At 42.8% G+C, this 21,431-nt stretch overlaps 1 protein-coding gene across 2 annotated transcripts in view; it reads left to right on the forward strand.

Moving 5' to 3' along the window:
- TCF7L1 (transcription factor 7 like 1) overlaps positions 1 to 16,918 on the forward strand; it is a 204,496-nt gene extending 187,578 nt beyond the window's left edge. For both annotated transcript variants that reach the window (XM_029604169.1, XM_029604170.1), the window contains exon 12: positions 13,870 to 16,918. In XM_029604169.1, the coding sequence (XP_029460029.1) occupies positions 13,870 to 14,312 (443 nt within the window). In that variant the 3' untranslated portion in view covers positions 14,313 to 16,918. The remainder of the gene's footprint in view (positions 1 to 13,869) is intronic.
- The last annotated feature ends 4,513 nt before the right edge of the window (positions 16,919 to 21,431 follow it).

A 21,431-nucleotide genomic window follows, 5' to 3' on the forward strand; every position in this document is an offset into this window, starting at 1 on the left:
TAATTCAGAGGAGACTGAGAATTGCCCTGCTTGAGCCAGAAAGACGGCGTGGCTGCTTCTTGGTAGCCACATCCAGGAGAAACCTCATGCTGCAGGCCAACCCTTCAGATGTCCTGTTAATGCTGTGCATTGGATTATAGTATACTTGGCATTCGTTTCTCTGCAGTACTCTGCCAACGAAGCTGGGAATGGCTTGTACTGTTGAAGAGCTGTTTCAATCACTTGCTGTTGTTTTTTTCCTGACTCACCTTGCTTCCTTTGTTGGTGCTATTCACAGGCACCAGCTTTCTTTATAATGCTTATTTTATTTTATATTTTTACACAGTTTTGGAATGAAAAGCATGCAACTTTCTATTATGGCTATACAATTGTTTTTGGTTTTTTTTAATTTAAGAAAGGTCTTCCCTAATTCACTCTTCGGTTATCCATGCTGTGTTCTTGTTTGTGTGTTGCTGTGGCGCCTGCAAGGGAAACTGATGATCTGCTCTTCCACAGTCTTTGCTGTGTTCATGCTCTATTTGTATCCGTGTCACCTGCATGGGGATCAGCACAGTTCCACAATTTACTTGGCTTTCAAAAGCAGTGAAAACCCAGATTGCCCAAATCAGTCATTGGCATTGCTGCCTTAATTAGGATTAAGGTGGCAGTCCATTTATAAAACTTTGCTGATACCGTATGCATTAACATCTATTTAGTGCTTCAGATTTACATTCAAGTCAGTCAGGGTATGACTTGGGCAAGTTTCCAGTGGCTTTGCAGTGCATTTTAAGAAACCGTGCAGGTTCTGTTACCATGTCCTGTGCTGCTTTCTTATGGGGCTCTGATGTCCTTTTGGGTGGGCATCTTTCTATGTCTGCATGTTGTGTGTCACTGATACTTATTTGCAGTTGGTCAGTGCGGCAGCTTGGTAACTCTTTCCTTTCTCTGTTCTCATGCATGCAGCCTCTGGGGTGCAGCTCTAGCGATGGAGGTATGTTTCCCATAGAGCCACATCTGTGTGCTTGGCCTCACGCTCTGATCTGCCTCCCAGGCTGGCTGCCTAAATCTTTGTTAGTGTGGTAATGACGGCACATGGCCATAAAAGACAGGGGGATTTCATTATGTAACCCTAGTGTGAAGTCCACGAGTACAGCTGAAGGGAATGAAATGTACCAGGGCTTAAGGGCTTACTACTTCAAAAGTAAAAAAATAAAATAAGTTCTGTAGATAAAAGGACATTGCCTGAACCATTTATCCAGCCACTTTGGATTAACTGATTGCAGTGATGAATGGATCATGTCCTGGCTCTACACAAATGACAAGGGGATCTGCTAAAGTCTACTAAGTTCTGTAGAAATACAAAATCACTTTCCATTGCATTCTGGTTCTTGTAGTCCTGGGTGCGGTGGGATTGACTTCACCTGCTGACCTGTATGTTTAGAGACCATTCTTCCGAATGCTATGGTGCTACTCGATGGCTCCTGAGGGGTAAAACCAGGACTGGCTTAGCCTGACCCAGACAGAATCAGTCCAGTTGGTGATCCAAGAGAAGTAAAGGTGCTACTAGTAGACCAGAAGATAGGTGTTTAGTTGTAATTTAATGGATGTCGCTGGTGAGAGATGTTCCAGAACCTCAATGAGAATTATCTTTTATAGGATAAGAACCTGTGGATAGCAGCATTGAGGGGTTCTCCACTCCTGATCTCCATATGTATGTGGTGACTCTGGGGAGTGCCTCCCGTACACATTTCCTTGCCTTACACTTCTGGGGCAGGAGCTGAGTTTAATTTAATTTTCCCTTTAACCTTGTTGGGGGGGGGGGCGTATAATACCAGTACTGTTGTGTACTGTGCAGTATGTCAGAAGTACTTAAGAGAGTACCAATATTTGCCCAGTAATAATGAGAAAATGTTGCTGCTGAGTTGTCATTTTTATATTCGTTACATTGGGGCCCTTACATTTACCGTGAATCACCAGGAAAGGCCATGCTTGGAGCATGAGGCTGTAATTGTGGTGTGAGAGAAGATTGGTTGGTGGAGCGTATGATGTTTATGGCTTCATTGTTGGTATGCACCAATCAGATCTCGTGAGTGTGAGCATAGGGCACGGAGGCTGAATTGCCTTCTCACTGTTGGAGGTGGTCCTTTCAGAGCAGGATTAAAGCATGCTAGCAGGGTAACGTGCAGCGAGCTCACACCGTTGTCGTGTGCGCGTGAAGCAAGTTTGCACTGCTCTGAGGTTGGGGCACTGTGTGTGTGTGTGTGTGTCGCTTGTTGCTGCCCCTACTACTGCTTGTGATAAATGGAGGATTTCAGTGTTCAGCGCCTTTCATGATTACTGACTTCATTAAGAGAAAAATGCATTGCAACGGATTTCTGTTTCTCTTTTCTGGGCGTTGGACAGGCTTTGGCGTGGATAGACCAGAAAATGCAGAAATGAAGCTGAAGAGGGTCCAAAGCACTGAGAAGCTCTTGAGTCTCTTGTAGGATGTGTTTGACCCTTCTTAGAAAGAACACTGTACACTGCATTCAGCAGTCACTAGTGACAGGTCCAGCTGCATTTGAGAAATGTTCTGTCACGTTGGATTTAGTGACAAGTGGGTACATACCAATAGATTTGAGTTCATCAGCTCTTCCCTCTACCTGAACGATGTAAACTCATTCTGAAGACATTATTGTTGAACGAGTGGGTAGTTGCATTGTTGCATAATTGGTTGAGTTGTACACATACGGCTCCATGCTCAGTAAACAGGTTAGTGGACAAGTTAGTGAGATAACTAATCCGCTAGATAACTTAAAAAATGTACTCATAGGGCCTCCCAGCCCGATTCTCACGCCACCACCACAAATATCACAACCCCCTCGTCCTGTTTGCCAGGACCTCCCTCAAACCTCTCTAAAATAAAATAGGCTCTTGTTTGCCAGCCCTCCTCCCCTCCTTTCCCAGTAAACAAAAAACCTAATAAGTACTGCCTCCTTGCACTCCAGTTACCTGAGTGTTGGACCTGTTTTAAAACCTGAGATCACAGTTCAGAGGTATCCCGGGCACTGTGCTACTGAAGAAGTAATGCAGAAGAGCCCATGATCGCTTTGAAGTACGGGCCCAACACTCATGTACCAGGGAGATGAGGCCAGACTTCAGTGCCGGGAAAAATCTTGGAAACCTTTATAAAGATTAAAATCAAAGAACATTTAGATAGACATGGTTTAATGGGACACAGCCAGCATGGATGGGAAGTCTCACAAATCTTCTACATTTTTTTTGAAGGGGTGAATAAACATGTGGACAAAGGTGAACCGGTAGATGTAGTGTATTTGGATTTTCAGAAGGCGTTCGACAAAGTCCCTCATGAGAGGCTTCTAAGAAAACTAAAAAGTTCTTTCATTGATTACAAACTGGTTAAGACTTGAAACACAGAGTAGGATTAAATGGTTAATTTTCACAGTGGAAAAAGGTAAACAGTGGAGTGCCTCAGGGATCTGTACTTTGACCAGTGCTTTTTAATATATTTATAAATCTGGAAAGGGGTACGATGAGTGAAGGGATCAAATTGCAGATGACACAGTTATTCAGAGTAGTTAAATCTCAAGTGGATTGTGATAAATTGCAGGAGGACCTTGTGAGACTGGAAAATTGGGCATCCAAATGGCAGATGAAATTTAATGTGGACAAGTACAAGGAGATGCATATAGGGAAAAATAACCCTTGCTGTAGTTATAGAACCTAACATTGTGTCTTTGGAGTTGCTACCCAGGAAAGAGATCTAGGCATCATAGTGGATAATACATTGAAATTGTCAGCCCATTGTGCTTTGGTGATCAAAAAAACAAACAATGTTAGGAATTATTAGGAAGGAAATGAAAGATAAAACGGAGGATGTCATAATGCCTCTGTATCGCATGGTGAGACCGCATATTGAATACTGTGTGCAATGTTTTATTGTATTTCCCGCCTGAGTTCTTTGTAAACCGGCATGATGTGTTTCACGAATGTCGGTAAATAAAAAGTTAATAAATAAATAAATTAATTAATTCTGGTCGCCGCGTCTCAAAAAAGATATAGATGCACTGGAGAGAGTGCAGAGAAGGGAGATGAAAATGAGTGGCATGGAATGACTACCCTATGAGGTAAGGCTAAGGAAATTAGGGCTGTTCAGTTTGGAGAAGAGATGACCGAAGGGGGATATGATAGAGGACTTAAACAAATTAATGTAAATCTGTTATTTACTCTCAGATATTAGAAGGACCAGGGGGCACTCCATGAAGTTAGCAAGCAGCTCATTTAAAACAAATTGAAGAAAATTCTTTTTCACTCGGTGCATAGTTAAGCTTTGGAATTCATTGCCAGAGGATGTGGTTACAGCAGTTAATGTAACTGGGTTCAAGAAAAGTTTGGATAAGATTCTCGAGGATAAATCCATAAACTGCTATTAATTAATAAACAATAGTAGCTTGAGATCTATTTAATGTTTGGGTAATTGCCAGGTACTTGTGACTTGGATTGACCACTGTTGGAAACAGGAGGATACTGGGCTTGATGGACCCTTGTCTGACCCAGTGTGACATTTCTTATGTAATTTGTTTTCTTACGTTTTCACCAAGGAGGGGAGGGGGGAGAGACTGGAGTGTCAACACACACAAGCTTTTTGTTTGTTTTTATTTTCAAAGGGTTTTGAGGGAGTCCTGGCCAGTGGGGAGAGAGGAGGTGATTATTTATGGTGGTAGCGTAGGAATCTGGCCTGGAGGCCCACAATGAAGTATGTTTGATTTTTGTTTTTGGACAGGATTGCCACTTAACTGGATACCTAGTTAAGTGGCATATTATCAGGCCACATAAGGCCAGCTGATTTTAGACCTGCTCTGAAGCAGGATGAGTTATAGCTGGAGAAGTGGCTGAATATTTCAAAACTTGCCATTTATATAGATAACCTGTGAGTTGTCCATCTAAACGGCTTTTGAATATTGACCTCATGGTTAGTAGTCCTTGCATCCCCTGAATTTCATATTAATCAATACCATCTCAAATTTGTTGAACCTTTGCAAGACTTCTCATAACGTTTACAGTTCTGGAAAGGTCAATTTGGGCATTTTGCAAGCTTAGCCTGTACTTGCTGAATGGCTGAAGAATATCATTGCAAACGTCACTCACCTTACCAGCTTCCAAAGTGCTCATTGCATCACTCAGGATCTCTGCATCTTTTGTTGCTGATTTTTGAGATTCGTCATTCTTTATGCTCACTAGCATTTTAGGGATGTCGGAATATCCCAAAACTGCATTCACAGTTTCAACATTGGCACACCACCTGAGAGTGGTTTGGGCATTACTTTTGTAGCAAATCCCCTTAAGAATCATCCTAAGACTGATGCAGAGAAAAAACTGCACAGTTTGACACATCCCAGTAAAAAAACAAAAAACCCCCAAAAAAACACTGCTTCAATGCAACCTTCCATAGCAGACTGACCAACCAGATTGAGTGTTTGTGGTAGCACATGGTATACAATCAGCCAAAGCATTGCAGTCTTATCTTCTCCTGCATCCCTGAATATTTAACACTCCTATTATTAACATTGTCTTAATTTTGGTCATAATAAAAGCTGATATCGGTACCATTTTTGGTGACATCAAGTAGGTACAAAACAATTTGCTCCCTGTATGTTTATATAAGTCCTAAAATGCTCAACTAGTCTGTTGCATAGCATGTAACACAAGATAAGTCAGCTGACCTACATGCCACGTGGGGTGCTTAAAATAAGTCTCGCATCTACAATGATTTGTGGTGTCTTTGTATCAAATTCATCACAAACCATGTTTGATAGATGTGATGTATAGCTTTTTCCACAATTTACAAGTTCATTGATAATGCGCTAAGAATCAAACTTAATGATTCACCATAGAATTCCAAGGCAATTGCTATTGCATTTTTGATCCAGCAGTCACATCTGAGCCATGGAATGGTGGACCACACTCAAGAAAAACTATGGTTTCAACTACTTACATGAGAATGTAATTCCAGTAAGCACACACTATGAAAAACTGGCTTTCCATTTGGATATCGATTCTGCCACTAGCTTTCTTTTGGGCATTGTAGCCTCGGATTACTGCCCTCTAAGTACTTACAAGGCCAGCATGGCCTGTGCACTGGGACACAGATCTGAAATGGGGATGCTGCGACTGGATCAAGCATTGGGTGAGTACCACAAGGACCAGCAGATAGCCAGTAATGAAACACGAATAACCGGAGCCTGTACCATGCTCGCCGATGAGGCCTGGAACAGGCATGCAGTTAAATGGATAAAGATGAGCCAGCTGATATAGTGTATCTGGATTTAACAAAGTCCCTCATGAGAGACTTCTTAGGAGATTAAAAAGTCATGGGATAGGGGCAGTGTCTTATTGTGGATTGGGAACTGGTTAAAAGAGCGAAAACAGAGGGTAGGGCTAATTGGTAAATTTTCCCGATAGAAAAAAATGAATAGTGGAGTGCCCCAGGGATCTGTTCTGGGACTGCTGATTTTTAATATATCTATAAACGACTTGGAAATGGGGACGACGAGTGAGGTGATCAAATTTTCTGATGACACACAAAATTATTCAAAGTTGTTAAATCACAAGAGGATTGTGAGACATTGCAAGAGGACCTTGCAAAACTAGGAGCCTGGATATCCAAATGGCAAATGAAATTTAATATGGACAAGTGCAAAGTGATGCACTTAGGGAAGAGTAACCCAAATTATATCTATATAATGCAAGGTTCTACATTAGGATTTGCCATTTCGGAAAAGGATGTAGGTGTCTTTGTTGATAATATGTTGAAATCTGCTCAGTGCGCAGCAGCAGCAGCCAAGAAAGCAATTAGAATGCTAGGGGTTATTAGGAAAGGAACGGAGAATAAAACAGAATATCATAATGCCTCTGTATCACTCCATGGTGCGACCTCATCTTGAGCATTCTGTGCAGTTCTGGTCACCACGTCACAAAAAAGATATAGCAGAATTAGAAAAGGTACAGAGAAGGCTGACCAAGATGATAAAGGGGATGGAACAGCTCCCCTATGAAGAAAGGCTAAAGAGGTTAGGACTCTTCAGCTTGGAGAAGAGTCAGCTGAGGGGGGGGGGGATATGATAAAGGTCTGTAAAATAATGAGTGGTGTGGAACCAGGGCTGGTGCAAGGGGATTAGATGCCCTAGGCGAACCTTCTGCCTTGCGCCGCCACCCCGCAGTCTTGGCCCCGATCCCTACTTCTTTCTCTATCGCGCCAGACGAGTGTGTAGTTTTCCAGGCCGCGAGCAGGTTGAGTGCAGCTCGTAGCCCGCCAAATCTCCACTCCTCTTTGCCGTTGCGGCCCCATATGGCTCACGCCCAGTGGTGTACCAAGGGTCTCCGGTGCCCAGGTGCCAATGCATTTGTGTGCCTCTCCAGTGTCCGCCCATCCTTCTTGTACTAATGCTTAAGGTCACAGAAAATCAGTGGCATCTCTAGACAGAAGAATTTGTGTGGGGGGGGGGAGTCAAAATGACATTTTCTCATCACACCCACCTCCATAGCATGGCCCCCTGCTTTAAAATTGGCTATAAAAAAAAGTCTTAATAAGAAAGTCCCAAGGGTCGTCTGCGTAATTTTAAAAAGCTGGCCAGTTTCACACTTCTAGTAAAACTACCATTAAAATTATTTGATAGCCTCATTCAACTAATTCTATGTGGCTATGAGCGTGAAGTCTGGAATACATAGGAAGGGACAGAATGTCCATATAAATCCTGCACCTCCAGTTCTGTAACTCTGTGCATCACTGAAATTCCCCCAAACAATGGAGCTTGGATGTTTCCCTTACAGCTCATCATAGTAAAAGATATTTTCAAATTCTGGTGTCACCTCACAGTAACAGCAGCACAAACACCTTCCACTGCCGGGCACATTGTGAACTAACACAAAACCCTGCAAAAAAGGCACTCAAAATCTATACTGCAATCCCATTGTAACATAACAGTAATAACACCAAGGACTCAAACAACAATAACCCTACCTGTGAAAACGCAAGGGTAAATATTACACTGGGTCCTAGAATACCAATACACCACCTACTGAGGAAACAAAACAAACCAGATTGCTATAGATCCCTATGCTAGTAGAATCTCTCATCATGGTCACACACACAGAGCAAAGACAGACCCTCACCAAATACAGAATAAAGGAGCACAAATTTGACAAAAACTAAAATAGAAACCCCAAGAAGCCAGATTCTGTGTGTAACAATGGAAAAACAGAACCACCATGCCTCATAAAACAAATAAAATCAAGAAACATAAAGCATCAATTATAATCATAAAACTATACTAATGAAAGTTAGCAAGTAGCACATTTAAGACTAATCGGAGAAAATTCTTTTTCACTCAACGCACAATAAAGCTCTGGAATTTGTTGCCAGAGGATGTGGTTAGTGCAGTTAGTGTAGCTGGGTTCAAAAAAGTTTTGGATACGTTCTTGGAGGAGAAGTCCATTAATGGCTATTAATCAAGTTTACTTAAGGAATAGCCACTGCTATTAATTACATCAGAAGCATGGGATCTTCTTAGTGTTTGGGTAATTGCCAGGTTCTTGTGGCCTGGTTTGGCCTCTGTTGGAAACAGAATGCTGGGCTTGATGGACCCTTGGTCTGACCCAGCATGGCAACTTCTTATGTTCTTATGAAAGAATATTTTAAAACTACTGATAAATAGAATAGTTTCTATTAATTAAAATCATATACATTTTTTTAAAATTTCCCAAGCACCCAATAAAATATTTCAAAACAGCATATATATCAAATGACACCCAATAATTAAAACTAATAAGGATTTTTAAAAACCTCTGCTGTCCATACCTGGGAACTCTTGATTTCCAGTCACCCTGAGATTGTCGAGGACTAGGTTAGGGGAGCGCACAAACTTTATCCTCTCTCACACAATACTCGCATGTCCATTCTCGCGCACATACACTGTCACATGCATACACATACATGCTTATATCCACCATAACCTGTCTCTCACAGACACTGACACACTCTGGCTCTAAGACCCTCTCTTCTCCCACATACAAGCTCTTACTCCCCTGGATTCTCTCATATACACACACACACACATGCTCTCACTCTCACTGGCTCCCTTGCATACACACACACACCCAGGCAAGCTCCCAGTCATTCTCACACATACACCACACACAGGAAGGCACCTATTCTCACACAAACAGACCCCAGGAAGACACCCATTCATTCTCATACACAGACACACCCTCCGGCAGGCACCCATGCATTCACACACACACACACACCCCCAGGCAGACTCCTATTCATTCTCCACTGCTCCCTCCCCACCCCCCAGGCATGCACACATTCATTCTCACACACACACACACACACACCCCAAGCAGACACCAATTCATTCTCACACACATACACCACACACAAGCAGACCCCAGGAAGTACCCGTTCATTCTCATACACAGACACACCCTCAGGCAGGCACCCATGCATTCCCACACTGCTTCCCCCCCCCCCCCCAGGCATGCACACATTCATACACACACACTCTCCCACTCATACACATGCTGAAGGCAGACCCCCCTGTCTTCTTTTGATTCTCTCGTTCCTCTGCTGCCACTGTCACTGATGCCACATGGCTATTGGGGAGGCGCCGATTGCTGCTACTGACACTGAAGCCCATTCTGCTGGATCCTCTGTGCAGGCTCCGTGGTATTAAACATTTGCGGGCTTCCAGTTCCTCCATGCTGATCTCGTACATTGCGAGATTGGCATAGAGAGAGTGCTACTCTTGCACATTTCCAAAGATAACATGTGCCAATCAGTAAAAAATATATATATATTTTTTTTACCTTTGCTGTGTGATCTTAGTTTTTTTAATCGATTGGTCACAGTTTTTTTGGGGGGGGGTTTTCCCACCTTTCCTTTCTTGTTTTTTTGCCAGTTCCTTTTACATGATCTTTTTTTCTATTTCTTTTCTTTTCATCTGTCATCTTCCCTCAAAAACACACTCAGGTTCTCATTCTCACATGCTTTCTCTCTTGTGCACACACACAGGCTCTCACTCTCACATGCTCTCTCATACATACATACATACACATTGTCTCGCTTGCACATGCTGTCTCTCTCACATGCACACTGAGGCTCTCACATGCTGTCTCTCCAAACATTCAGGTCCTCACTCACACACACAGTCTTTCAACTCACTCTCAGACACAGAATCTCTCAAGTCATCTCATACACGCACACATACACTGTACAGGCCCTCAGTCTCTCTCTCGCCTCTGGGCCTCCTCTTCGTGGGTTGCCGCAGGATGGGCTATGCGGCGGCCTGATTCCTCAGGCCACCTGTGACATGAGATCCATGGCAGCCCTGCTACCGGGCCGCCTCCTCGGGCCATCGTGATGTGGGATTCGCAATGGCCCATAAACGCTGCTCTTCTTCTGTACACGGCCGATGCACTGCCTCCTTCCTGCCCGCGTGGCTCCGGCAATGTTTTTCTTCTGGGGCCGCACAGGCAGGAAGGAGGAGGAGCACCTGCAAGTTTGAATGTGACCTTTTCTCTTTGTGCCATGGTGAGATGAGCTCCACCACAGCCCCAACTATCTTCCCACTGTGTGCGTCCGGCACATAGTGGGAAGATCCCTGCTCAACTGCTGGTGGAATGAGGTCCTCAATGGGCGCATGGGCCTCCATCTTGGCCATCAGCACCCCCTCTATGGCCCTGCGCCCGGGAGCCTTCCCCCCTCCCCCCTGCTCTCGGTATGCCACTGCTCGCGCCCCCTAATAGTCGGCACCGTAGGCCCAGGCCAATTTTGCCTAGTGCTTCCGCTGGATCTGCATGGAACAAGTAAACAATCAGTTTATTCTTTCAAAGAGTACATAAACTAAGGGACACACAATGTAGTGCTAGGTGACACATTTAAAACTAATAGGATAATTGTTTTACTTGACACATACTTAAGCTCTGGAATTTTTTTGCCAGAGGATGTGGTCAAAGCGATTAGTGTAGCTGTGTTTAAAATAAGTATGGACATGTTTCTGGAGGAAAAGTCCATAAACAATTATTAGGGTAGACTTGGGGAAATCCCGCTGGTTATCCCTGGGATAAGCAGCTTGGAATCTCTCTAACCCTTGGGATCCTGCCAGGTTCTTATGGCTTGGGTTGGCTACTGTTGGAAACAGGATGCTGGGATTGATGGACCTTGGGTCTGACCCAGTATGGCAAGTTTTTGGGTAAGAGGCCTGGAAACAGGCATTTGGCTGTGAAAACGTGTGCCAAGAAGTCTTAAAGCTAAGAAGCTTGGCAACAAGGTCTTGGCAGCAGGAGATTTCCTAGCAAGTGTGCTGAGTAGCTGGGAGCAGTTTCTGGTTCCAAGTATCTCCTTTTTACTGAGCCCTGCCAATCCTTGATAATTAGGAGTGTGGCCATAAGGGGCTGTACAATACATTCACCTTCTCTTCTGTTCAGACTTGCTGGTCCAATGAGTAGGGCTTCTTCCTGCCTTCCACGCTGGCCCCCGTTCAGGCCCTCATTGGTGTCCTGCTCTGCGTAGCTGTTAATTGACAACGGATGCTGTTCACACATTGCAGGTCTGGTAATGTGTGCAGTATTTTTGCAATAACTCAAGTCTTTGCAGAACATTTCCCACTTTTTGGTATTGGAAATCCAGACAACAGTAAAAATAGTAGGTGGTGTTAGATGGCAAATAGATGAGCAAGAATGGCTCATCTGTTTGTTAGGCTTCAGCGTATTGATCAGGTAATGATTGGCATACTCTTGCTTTGTCAGTGAAAACTCGATATCCAGATTCTGGCATGTAAGTGGCCCCTTCTCAGTCCAGTAGGCAGTGAGATCTTGAAGTTATGTTCTCCTTGCTGGGTCATTGGAGAAGGCTGTTTTTATTGGTGTGATGATCACTAGGACAATCTTCAAAGGCATAGAGTGATATTGCAGCTAAAGAAGTGCCGAGGGGACTGCTACTTGTTATTAGATGCAGCAGAGTCACTTGGGATGACATTTACCTGGATTTTCTTGCTGCCAGACTTAGCTGGAGAAAACATGAGGAAAGAAGTACTTTTCAGCACTATAGCTTCTTCTTTTTTTTTTTTTCCACATTTTTCTATGGCTTCCTTCAATTTCTCTCATGCAGGGCCGTCTTAAGGATACCAACAAATGTTGCTCAAATAGTGAAACTGACATGAATTCCAAATGATAACCCTTGTGCACTTGTCAAAAAGAATATAACAAACCAATACAAATATGTCCCAAAAGTATATTTAAGACACATTCAATCTCTTAATAGGCACTACCAGCTAGTGTAGCCTTAAAATTGCCTTACCTATAATCATAGGTCTTAGTATTTGACACTCTGTATTTTAGGGTTTTTTATACAGTGGATGCAAAATAAAAATGTTCTTGTCTTAGGTAGACATCGGTATTTTCTTCTTAGAATGCTTAAACTTCCCTTATGTCACAAATCCGATTCAATATCTTTAGCTCCCCAAACTGGGTCTGTTTGGAAATATCATTTGCATCAGGGCAAGTCTAATATTTGCTGACAATGAACAAAAGTGCAGAAGGTTACCAGTCATCTTCAAACTTAAATAAAACATAGCCTTTATCACTGCCCATACATGATCTTATCCAAGCTTAACCTGTGGCATTCTGCATACATTTTGGCACCAAACTTGATTTTTAACTGGAAGTGAACTGCAGTACTCGTCGTGGCTGTGGTAAACTTCACTAGATGATGGCAGAGCCATTGAAGTGTGATACTGAGCATGACGTCAATGCAACACAGCTAATTACTGTGGTCGGTAGGCCGTGACATCAAAAGAGAGAGGAAAAAGAAATTGAACAATTAAAACATTTTTAAAATTTCAGAATGCCATTCAGTCTCAAGATTCAAGCCCATCTGCAACTCGAATATCCAGAATTTCTCTCTTAAATTAAGGGAAGCCTGGCAGTCTCCTCCCCGTTCTGAGAGTTTATTATACTCCATTTCAAACCCTGAGAGTTATCCAGGCAATCTTGCACCATCGGTGCTTGTGTTTTCTTTGTAGTGAGACAGCTGTGGTGTTCAGTCAGACAAGTTCTGATCATACATGTAGCGTGCCCTATATCTTAGGACATGGACATATAGTAAATCGCAGACACAGATGTACAATCAGTGTAACTAGTTAGTCTGTGAAGTTGGCTTGTTAATTTCTCAAGGATGCGTATTGGTTTCTTTTCCTTCAATTTCAGCCAGCTTCCTTTCTTCAGCAGAGTTTCTGTTCTCTAGAATAGGCTTATGTACTAAGTTTCTGCAATAAATAAATGGTGGAAAATGATTAACCCTTTGAATTAGAAACAGTTTGCAACCTACTATATTAACCTGCCCCTGTGGACTGGGAAAGAAGGGGTAGAAGAAATGCAATTTGTAGCTTTGCGTTGCAGTTTGAGTTGGTGGTCTTGGGGCCAATGATCTTGAAAATGGGTTATCTATTTTTCTTCACATTCCTCGTATGCTTGGACTTACATGTCAAGAACTTCATTTTTTAAAGTATTTCTTGGTCTAAGATCCTTAAAAATGAATTTGTAAATAACTCTGTAGCACCTCCCCCCAAACATTTCCAGCAGTTTATACCAAGTATTATCTCATGCAATAGTTTTACTGATGGTCCTGCTGACAGTGCTCAGCTGTTGCTTAAAGGACCCAGAAGGACCTAAAAATGTGACCTGCTTATGGCCTTTTTTTGCCATCCTATTCTGTTTTGTGTTTTTCTTATGCCCACTGAAATGCGAGCAAGTCTTCCATTTGTTATTGCCTCAGCCTTTTCCCTCCTCTTCCACATATGCTAACAAATTCTTTTTCCTCATCTCTTGCAGGCTTGCTTGCCCCCAAGAACAAAAAGCAGTGCATTCAGTACCTCCCAGCAGAGAAGCCCTGTGACAGCCCTGCTTCGTCCCATGGGAGCATGCTGGATTCGCCTGCCACGCCCTCCACTGCCTTGGCGTCGCCTGCAGCCCCAGCTGCCACCCACTCGGAGCAGGCCCAGCCCCTCTCGCTCACGACCAAACCTGAAGCCAGGGCACAGCTGTCGCTACACTCTGCTGCTTTCCTGTCTGCAAAGCCCTCCTCGTCCTCCAGCCTGACTGGGCACCTTGGCTCCCCCATCAGCAGCCATTCACCTCTGCTCTCCAGACCTATACCTTTAACCTCCACCATATTGACTTCTCCAGCTTCATTTCAGGCTGCCCTTCACTCCCATCATGCCTTGCCACTGATGCAGGCCCAGCCCCTCTCCTTAGTTACCAAATCAACTGACTAACCGAAGAGAGAAAGCAAAAAGTCACACTTTTTTATATCTCATTGCTGTATATTGCTTATAAAACAATAACAGATCTTACAAAAAAAATGAAAAAAAAAAATTATTGGTCAATATTTGACCACTTTTTTGCAACCATTTTGTAAAGCTACTTTAGGTAAAGGTGGTTAGTGTCTTTTTGAAAGAACTCAAGTTATGTAGTGATCAAGTGGTCGATCTAAAGAACTTTTTTTTTGTTTTGTTTTTCCATCTGATGAACTTTTGGGCAAAATGTAATTGTACATAACATTATGAGGTTATTTTCCAGGGTTTTTGCATGTTCCTAATTTTGTTACGTACTACAAAAAACAAATGCGAAAAAAAAGGTATTTCCCCTCTCGAGATTGTTGCTGTTCTTTTTAGGTCTTTATTTCAAATGCGTTTGTCTGTTACAGTGCATGTAAATTTTAACCATATTTTGTATGTTCCCAAACCTTTTTTTATAGGCAAAAAGTTTCCTTAAAATGCGGTTTCCTTAATTTTTAAAGCAAGGCATGGGATAGAGAATATTTTAGCGTTCATGAGGCTTGTGTGTAAAACAGGACTTCGTAATACTCAGCTCTGTTCTTGTAAGCTTTCTGATACAATGAACAGTTTTTGGAGTCCCTCGATTTTGTGACATCCTGTTTCCTTCCCTTGTCTCTCTTCTTGTATAGTGAGTGAGCCCCTTTCTTTGCGCCCAGCAGTTTCCTTATGCTCCCTTTGGGCTTTCAGCTCAAAATGGAGCCGACCTGTGTTGGACTACAATGCCATGAGCCTTTGTTCATAGCTTCTCTGGTTTTTTTTTTTCCCTTAATAATCCCTTTAGTCCAGCCTGCCACAAGCCGTAGCTCCTTCCAGAACCCAGTGTGTATGTACTTCCCTTCTGGTCACTAGGTGTCACTATTGAACGATGGTAGAGATGTTCTCTCTCCAGGGTTAGGTGGCTGTTGAACCCAGTCTCTGAAGCATTCCCCGGTCCTGCCAGACTGAAGAATGGGAGGGGAGAATCAGGAATCAAACCCAGGCTTTCTGCATGGCAGTGCATAACACCGGTGCTCAGCCCACTTGGCCAACCCTGTGAGTCCTTTTTAAATGGAGTTGCCAAACTGTACTGATGACTCGCTGTTTTAGTGCAGTGATGTTGAACCGGAACAGGTGCTACAATGTGCCAGCTATCTAGAACTGTTGGATGCCAATGTGAGTGGATCTTCGTTATCTATTGGGTCTTGTGCCTCTTGAAAGCCAGGAGCCTTGACCTTTGGTGCCACCTCAGGGACTTGTACCATAGGCTCACTATCACTGCTTTAACTGAAGTTTAAACTTTAAAACAGGGGAGCCCAGTGTCAGTCCTACAGGGTCTGGTTGCTAAGATATCCTCAGTATACATGAGAGATGCACATCTGATCTGATAATATCCTTTACCTGGTTTGGGATATGTAGATAACCAGTTTTGGGTGCAGCCCTTCAGGCCATGTGTCCACCTCTGCTTTAAAAAGTGGGGTCTTCCCTTGCCTTGGCCAGAAGAGCTTTAATGATACTCAGTTTAATGATTTGATTTTTAACAAAAAACATGGCTGCCTTTTAAAATTCTTTAAAATTCTTGTTTCTCTTGCCTGTTCAGAGTGTCAGCTGGGAATGAGTAGCGCGTTGTCAGCCTGAAAGCATTAGGGGTGAATATTGGTGTTTCTGGATGAAACTGTCCCATCGTGGCATAGGGCTGACCTTGCTCCCCATCCTTTCCTTTCATGGACACAGCATATCCAGTTTGGCCATGTGCCCAGAAGAGAATCACACTAGGGGAACTTTTAGGGTCCAGCTTTCAGAGTAATGGGCTGATCCAGCAACTGACTGGATTATCTATCACAAGTGAAAGCAATTTGTGTTTTCATTTGTACCCATCCCTTGAGGATCGAGCCATTCTTTAACTCAAGAAGGAGCTATTTATATGGCTGTGATATTAAAGTTGTCAAAGTGTCTTCTCCCATCTCCATGAGTCAACATAAGTGGCTTAAGATCATCCAACAACAACCTTGCATCCCCGAACTACAAAGGGGGTTATTCTCTGAGCTTGCATCCGTTCAAAACACATTCATACAAGAGCTTCATAATGAAGACATCTGTGTTCTTTGCCATGGGACGTTCTGGGTTTCTCCAGTGCCTCACACAGAGTTTGGTGGGGTGGAGAAGAAGGGAAGACGAGGGAGGACAGATGCTCTACAGAAAGGGGGACAGTCCATGAGTTATCTAAGTTCCTCAGTGTGTTTGCAGGGAAGGGGCTCATCTTTTTATGGAGTAGCCTAGCCCACTCTCAGACTTACATTTTTACTAGTCAGTGTTGCCAAACCAGTTCCAGCAGCAGAATCTGCCAAAGTCCTTGGAAAACCTTGGTTGACATGCTTATAATTTTGTTTGTATGTAAATTTTATTTTTATTTTTTTTGACATTTTGGTTGAATATTTTTCTGTATTTTTAAGTCTTCCCCCTCCCAAAAAAGGGATTTTTCCCCCTCCACCCCCCCCCCCCTTCAGTCCCCAAGTCATCTTTGTTTTCACAAAAGAAAATAAAAAGAAAATGAAGTTATGACCAGCCTTCACTTGTGCCTGGTGTAATTAGTTTGTTATAGGCTTGAAAAGAAGAGGAGAAGGGAAGCGTGGTGGGAACCTTTGCCTCCCATAGACGGATCTCTTGAAAAAAAAAAATTATAATATAATGGGACAACTAATTAAGAGCTGGTGGATAATGATTTTCTCACAGTTATGTTTGATGTCTAGTGTTGCTTGTCAATTTCATTACAACCATGTGTTTTTGTGTCCCTCTAAAAATGTCCTAGTCCTCTGGAAAAGACAGCGTAATCCTCCATGAAATACCTCTTGCAAGCTACTGGCCATGTCTTGCTAATGTTTCACACGCACACATATAACTGCCCGCTGAGTTGACCTCTGTTGCTATCTCTTCTTCCAGCATTAAAGTCCATGAAGAGCGTACTGTAGAGGCATTGTTAAGGCTGTACTATTTGGTCATGGAAAATTCTGGGGGAAAATCCTGCATTTAGTCACGGCAGCAATGTCAAAAAATCATAGAAAAGTAGGGCATGACGAACCTGAAATGTTTTGAATGTGTTTTTTGATCACAAAGCTGACTTTGATTTTCAGTTTTTGTTCAAAGCATGCTCAAAATTATTTGATGAGAATAGCATTTTCACATTTTGCACTGTTAGTAGATGCATTGATCTTGGGAAAGCGAGTGGTAGGAGGAAGAAACGAAGCACCAAACTTGGTGGTTGTGACCCAGAAAGGTCATACTTTCAAGTCCCTCTGGGGGTGAAGAGGGGCTGCAGTGAGAACAGAGCCCTTATAAAGTCATCAGATGTTTCCCTGTTCCCCAGTGATATTAAATGTTACAAAAACAATTAAAAAAAAAAAAAGGGCAAGAATATCAAAACAGAATCTTGAGAGAATCACAGATACATTTGTAATATCATCAGGACTCCATGAGATGGTGCCCACCCTGTTTCACCACTCTGTCCTGATTTATCAGCATTCTGATTCTACGATTCAAAGATCAATAATGGATTTGCTGCTCCCATTAAGTGCCCTCTTGGCCTTCAGACCTTTTTGAGGCTACTTTGCATCACCCTACAATTAATACCTCTCCCAGCACAATGCTCTTCTGATGTCTGTGTTGCTGCCTGAAGACTGCCTGAATTTATTGCTAACCATAAACACTCTGAACTGCAGGCTACTGTGGGGACAATACTATGACAGGCACAAACTGCAAGGATTCTCAAAAGCATAATGCCATTCCCGTTTAAGTTGAGATAGATGAGGGTAATATGCATTTCCAATTGTTTTCTGACATATTTGAAACTATGCAGTAAGACTGAAATGTGATTGTACCTTACTGCCCAGTTAATCTTAAAATCCTTGGGAGCTCAACAGTTAAATAAGGATTATGCCATTTGATGCAAACAGGTTGTCCATGGTGAGAGAGAGAAGCCAGTGGCATTAACCAGTGCACCATAAAATAACTTCCCCCACAGGTTCAAGACTTGCCCTGCAGGCCACAGATTTGGTTTCCCTTTACATTTGTTGAAGGAGAAAGCTCCTTGGAGTGTCAAGGTAAGGAATCGTGGATGCAGTGGACATGTGTGCAGAGTATGAAATGTAGGCTTCTGCTGAACCAGACCATGGCCAACTCTAAAACTTTTTTACATAGGAAGAGGTTGATTGTGACACACACACTCTATATAGGTAAAAGTATATGTATGTGTCAACGTGCATACTTTTTATCTCTGCTTTGTAGGCATTCCTTGGGGTGTGGTAAGGTTGGGAGAGAATAGGAGTAATTGCTCCCCATTCTCAAGGAGTTTGCACCAGCTTGCCCAGATTTGATTATTTACTCCTTGGGAGAGGATAGTTGTGGATAAAGGAGAAGTAAGAGCAAGAAAAAAAGAGAAGAGAGCCAAAGAAGAAGAAAGTAAGTTGACCTTCTGAAGCTAACCAGCCATACTGCGGATTAAAGTGATTTCAGCAATCCCAAAAATGCCTTCATGAATGGATGGCTGGTTAGTCTGTATAGTTATTGCTCTACATATGCCCTTTGGAATTTTTGTAGATCGCTGCAAGAAAATCTCATTTCAGCTGGCTTTACCAACAGTCACACGATACCTATCATAGTTTTGTTATCCCATCAGAATGCATTCTGCCTTCAAATGGAAGAATGAAGACTCTGAATATCAGAATGCATTGGGATGACAGCTATAAGGTAAGCATTGACCTAAAATCATCCATTCATTACAATTGACAAACTGAGTACTGTATCTTTTTGGAATGACAATGTTTTTTTGGTTTTTTTTAGCTGGCAGTTTCCTCCTATTTCTTTATACTTCCAGCTCAATTGGGTGGAATCTGGCACAAATGAAGACTTATGACAACTACCTGGGTATTTTTTCCCCTATTTTATAACCTTTCCCCAACCTGGGCCCTGATTCCTGTCGCTTGGTGTCACCTTTAAGCCATGATCCTGCCTCTCTGGGGCTGTGAATAGTGTCTGCAGAGCAGTACTAGCTGACCTGGGGACCTTCTGCGTGGAGGCCTCATGCATTCTCCAGCTACCAGTCAAAGCGCAGGACTTCTTGTGGTGTTTTCAGGATGTCCTAGAAAGTGTTTACATAGTGGTTCAATTTATGTGGAGGCATGATAACGTTTCTTAAAATGGCTCAATCCCTGAGTCGGGTTTTCTGTTCCCTGGATTGTCTGGGGCTGCTGCAGTACAGGAGGGAGGGAGTCCTGGTCATTGCTTAGGGGTGATACCTGGGGCCCAGGATTTTAAGGTGCATGGCCCTGGCCCAGGACAGTTGTTGCAATGATCAAACTAGATATGTTAGAGGAGGGGAGAGGCGATGTAAAATAGGTGTGAAAAATCCCTGAGTAGTTGTGAATGAAGGCTATAACTGGGCCAGATCCCAGCCCTGGTTTCCATTGAGCTAAAGGCGTATGAGCAGGAGCAAGCATTCAGGTCAGAAAAAGATTAGGTTCAAACTTTATGTGAAGGCTAACCATGGTCCTGGAATTTACCCTATTGAATTTCACAAGAACCCGATCCATGGCCATCACAAAATAGACAAAAGCTTTGCCAGAAGCATATTAGTGACACTTTCCTTCTCTGTGTCGTGTTGAAAATAAAAATGAGGACTTGGGAAGCCCTACAGAATCCCTGTATGGGCAAGATTTTCATTACCATGTTTTATGAGTGGCAGTAAAGTATTCCAGGGCATGGCGAGGGATGTAACGAAGACTTGCAAACGTGATCCATGCACCCATGAAATATTGCATTAAACAGGTAAGGCATGACTACTTCCATTGGTAGGTCATAGTTTAATAGTTACATACACAGAAACTGAAGCTTTTGCTTTCCCTGTTTTCTATCAATCATTCAGTTTCAAGGTCTCCTGGTAGAAGTGATAAACCATTGAATTGAACATGGACGGTGGGTGATATCAGCTGACATCTTTCATTCCACCCTGCCCAATGCACACTTTCTGCTCAGGCAGTGGTCAAAATGTTTTGATTCTTTCCCACCACATATGTGGTTTTTATGAAAGCTATCTACAATCTATGCTTGCTTTCCCACCTGCAGCCAGGCTTTCTTGTGTTTCTACATCGGTGGAACTACCATTTTGGTAGTTCCTCTGAGGTATAGGTGGGTCCCTTCCCAGTGAGCCCTGTCTAATGCAATTTTTTATTTCAACAGTATCTGAGAATGACACCACCTCTATACAAAATCCCATACACTTTGTAAAGAAACCATAAGAGCAGATAGCTTTTTGTCCTTTGGTCTCTCTTATCAAAGACTAATTTAGGGGATACATTTGGAGTTGGATGAAAGGCTTACTAGAATCATCAGGTAGCAGTATTACAGGTGAAGGGGGGGAAGGATTCTGAATTTGGTGTTATACTGTATTTGGGGGATCATTGACCTGGCACTGTAGTACAGGAAGGGTTTAGGCTCCTGGCAAAGACCATAGCATATTCTGGTTATTAGTTGTTCATGTATCACTAACTTCAATCCATGGTTGAAAACCTGGTATATAAAGAAGAGTTTTAGATATATTTGTGGCTGGGGCTGTTTTTGGAACTACAGAGGCCTAGACTACAAAGGTGACCGACATCTGTCTATGGGAGGGGAGACGTTCACTTTCTACATGACAGATGTTTAAATTTAAAAGTGAGTGTGATGTCTGGAAACAGACTTATTTGGGCTGTCATCCCCAAAGAATTAATGAAACTAGTAGAGATAATCCCAAGTGCAAGGATCATACAAAGTTACTCTTAACCAAGAAGGGATAGATAAGGAGAGCAGGTATGAGATTATACAGACAGCAGACAAGAAGAGGATAAATAGATGGAAAACTATGAGCCCAATTGCTCATAAACTAGGCATTGAAATTTCAGATCCACAAGCCATGAATGGGGTACAGCTATATCAGATTATAATCCGTTCAGGATGCAGCTGACCCTTGAGTATTGTGTGCAATTCTGGTCTCTGCATGTTAAGCAAAAAGATATAGCTGAATTAGAAAAGGTACAAAGAAGGTCGAGC

The sequence above is a fragment of the Rhinatrema bivittatum genome, chromosome 5 (genome assembly GCF_901001135.1).
Source record: "Rhinatrema bivittatum chromosome 5, aRhiBiv1.1, whole genome shotgun sequence".
NCBI lineage: Eukaryota > Metazoa > Chordata > Amphibia > Gymnophiona > Rhinatrematidae > Rhinatrema > Rhinatrema bivittatum.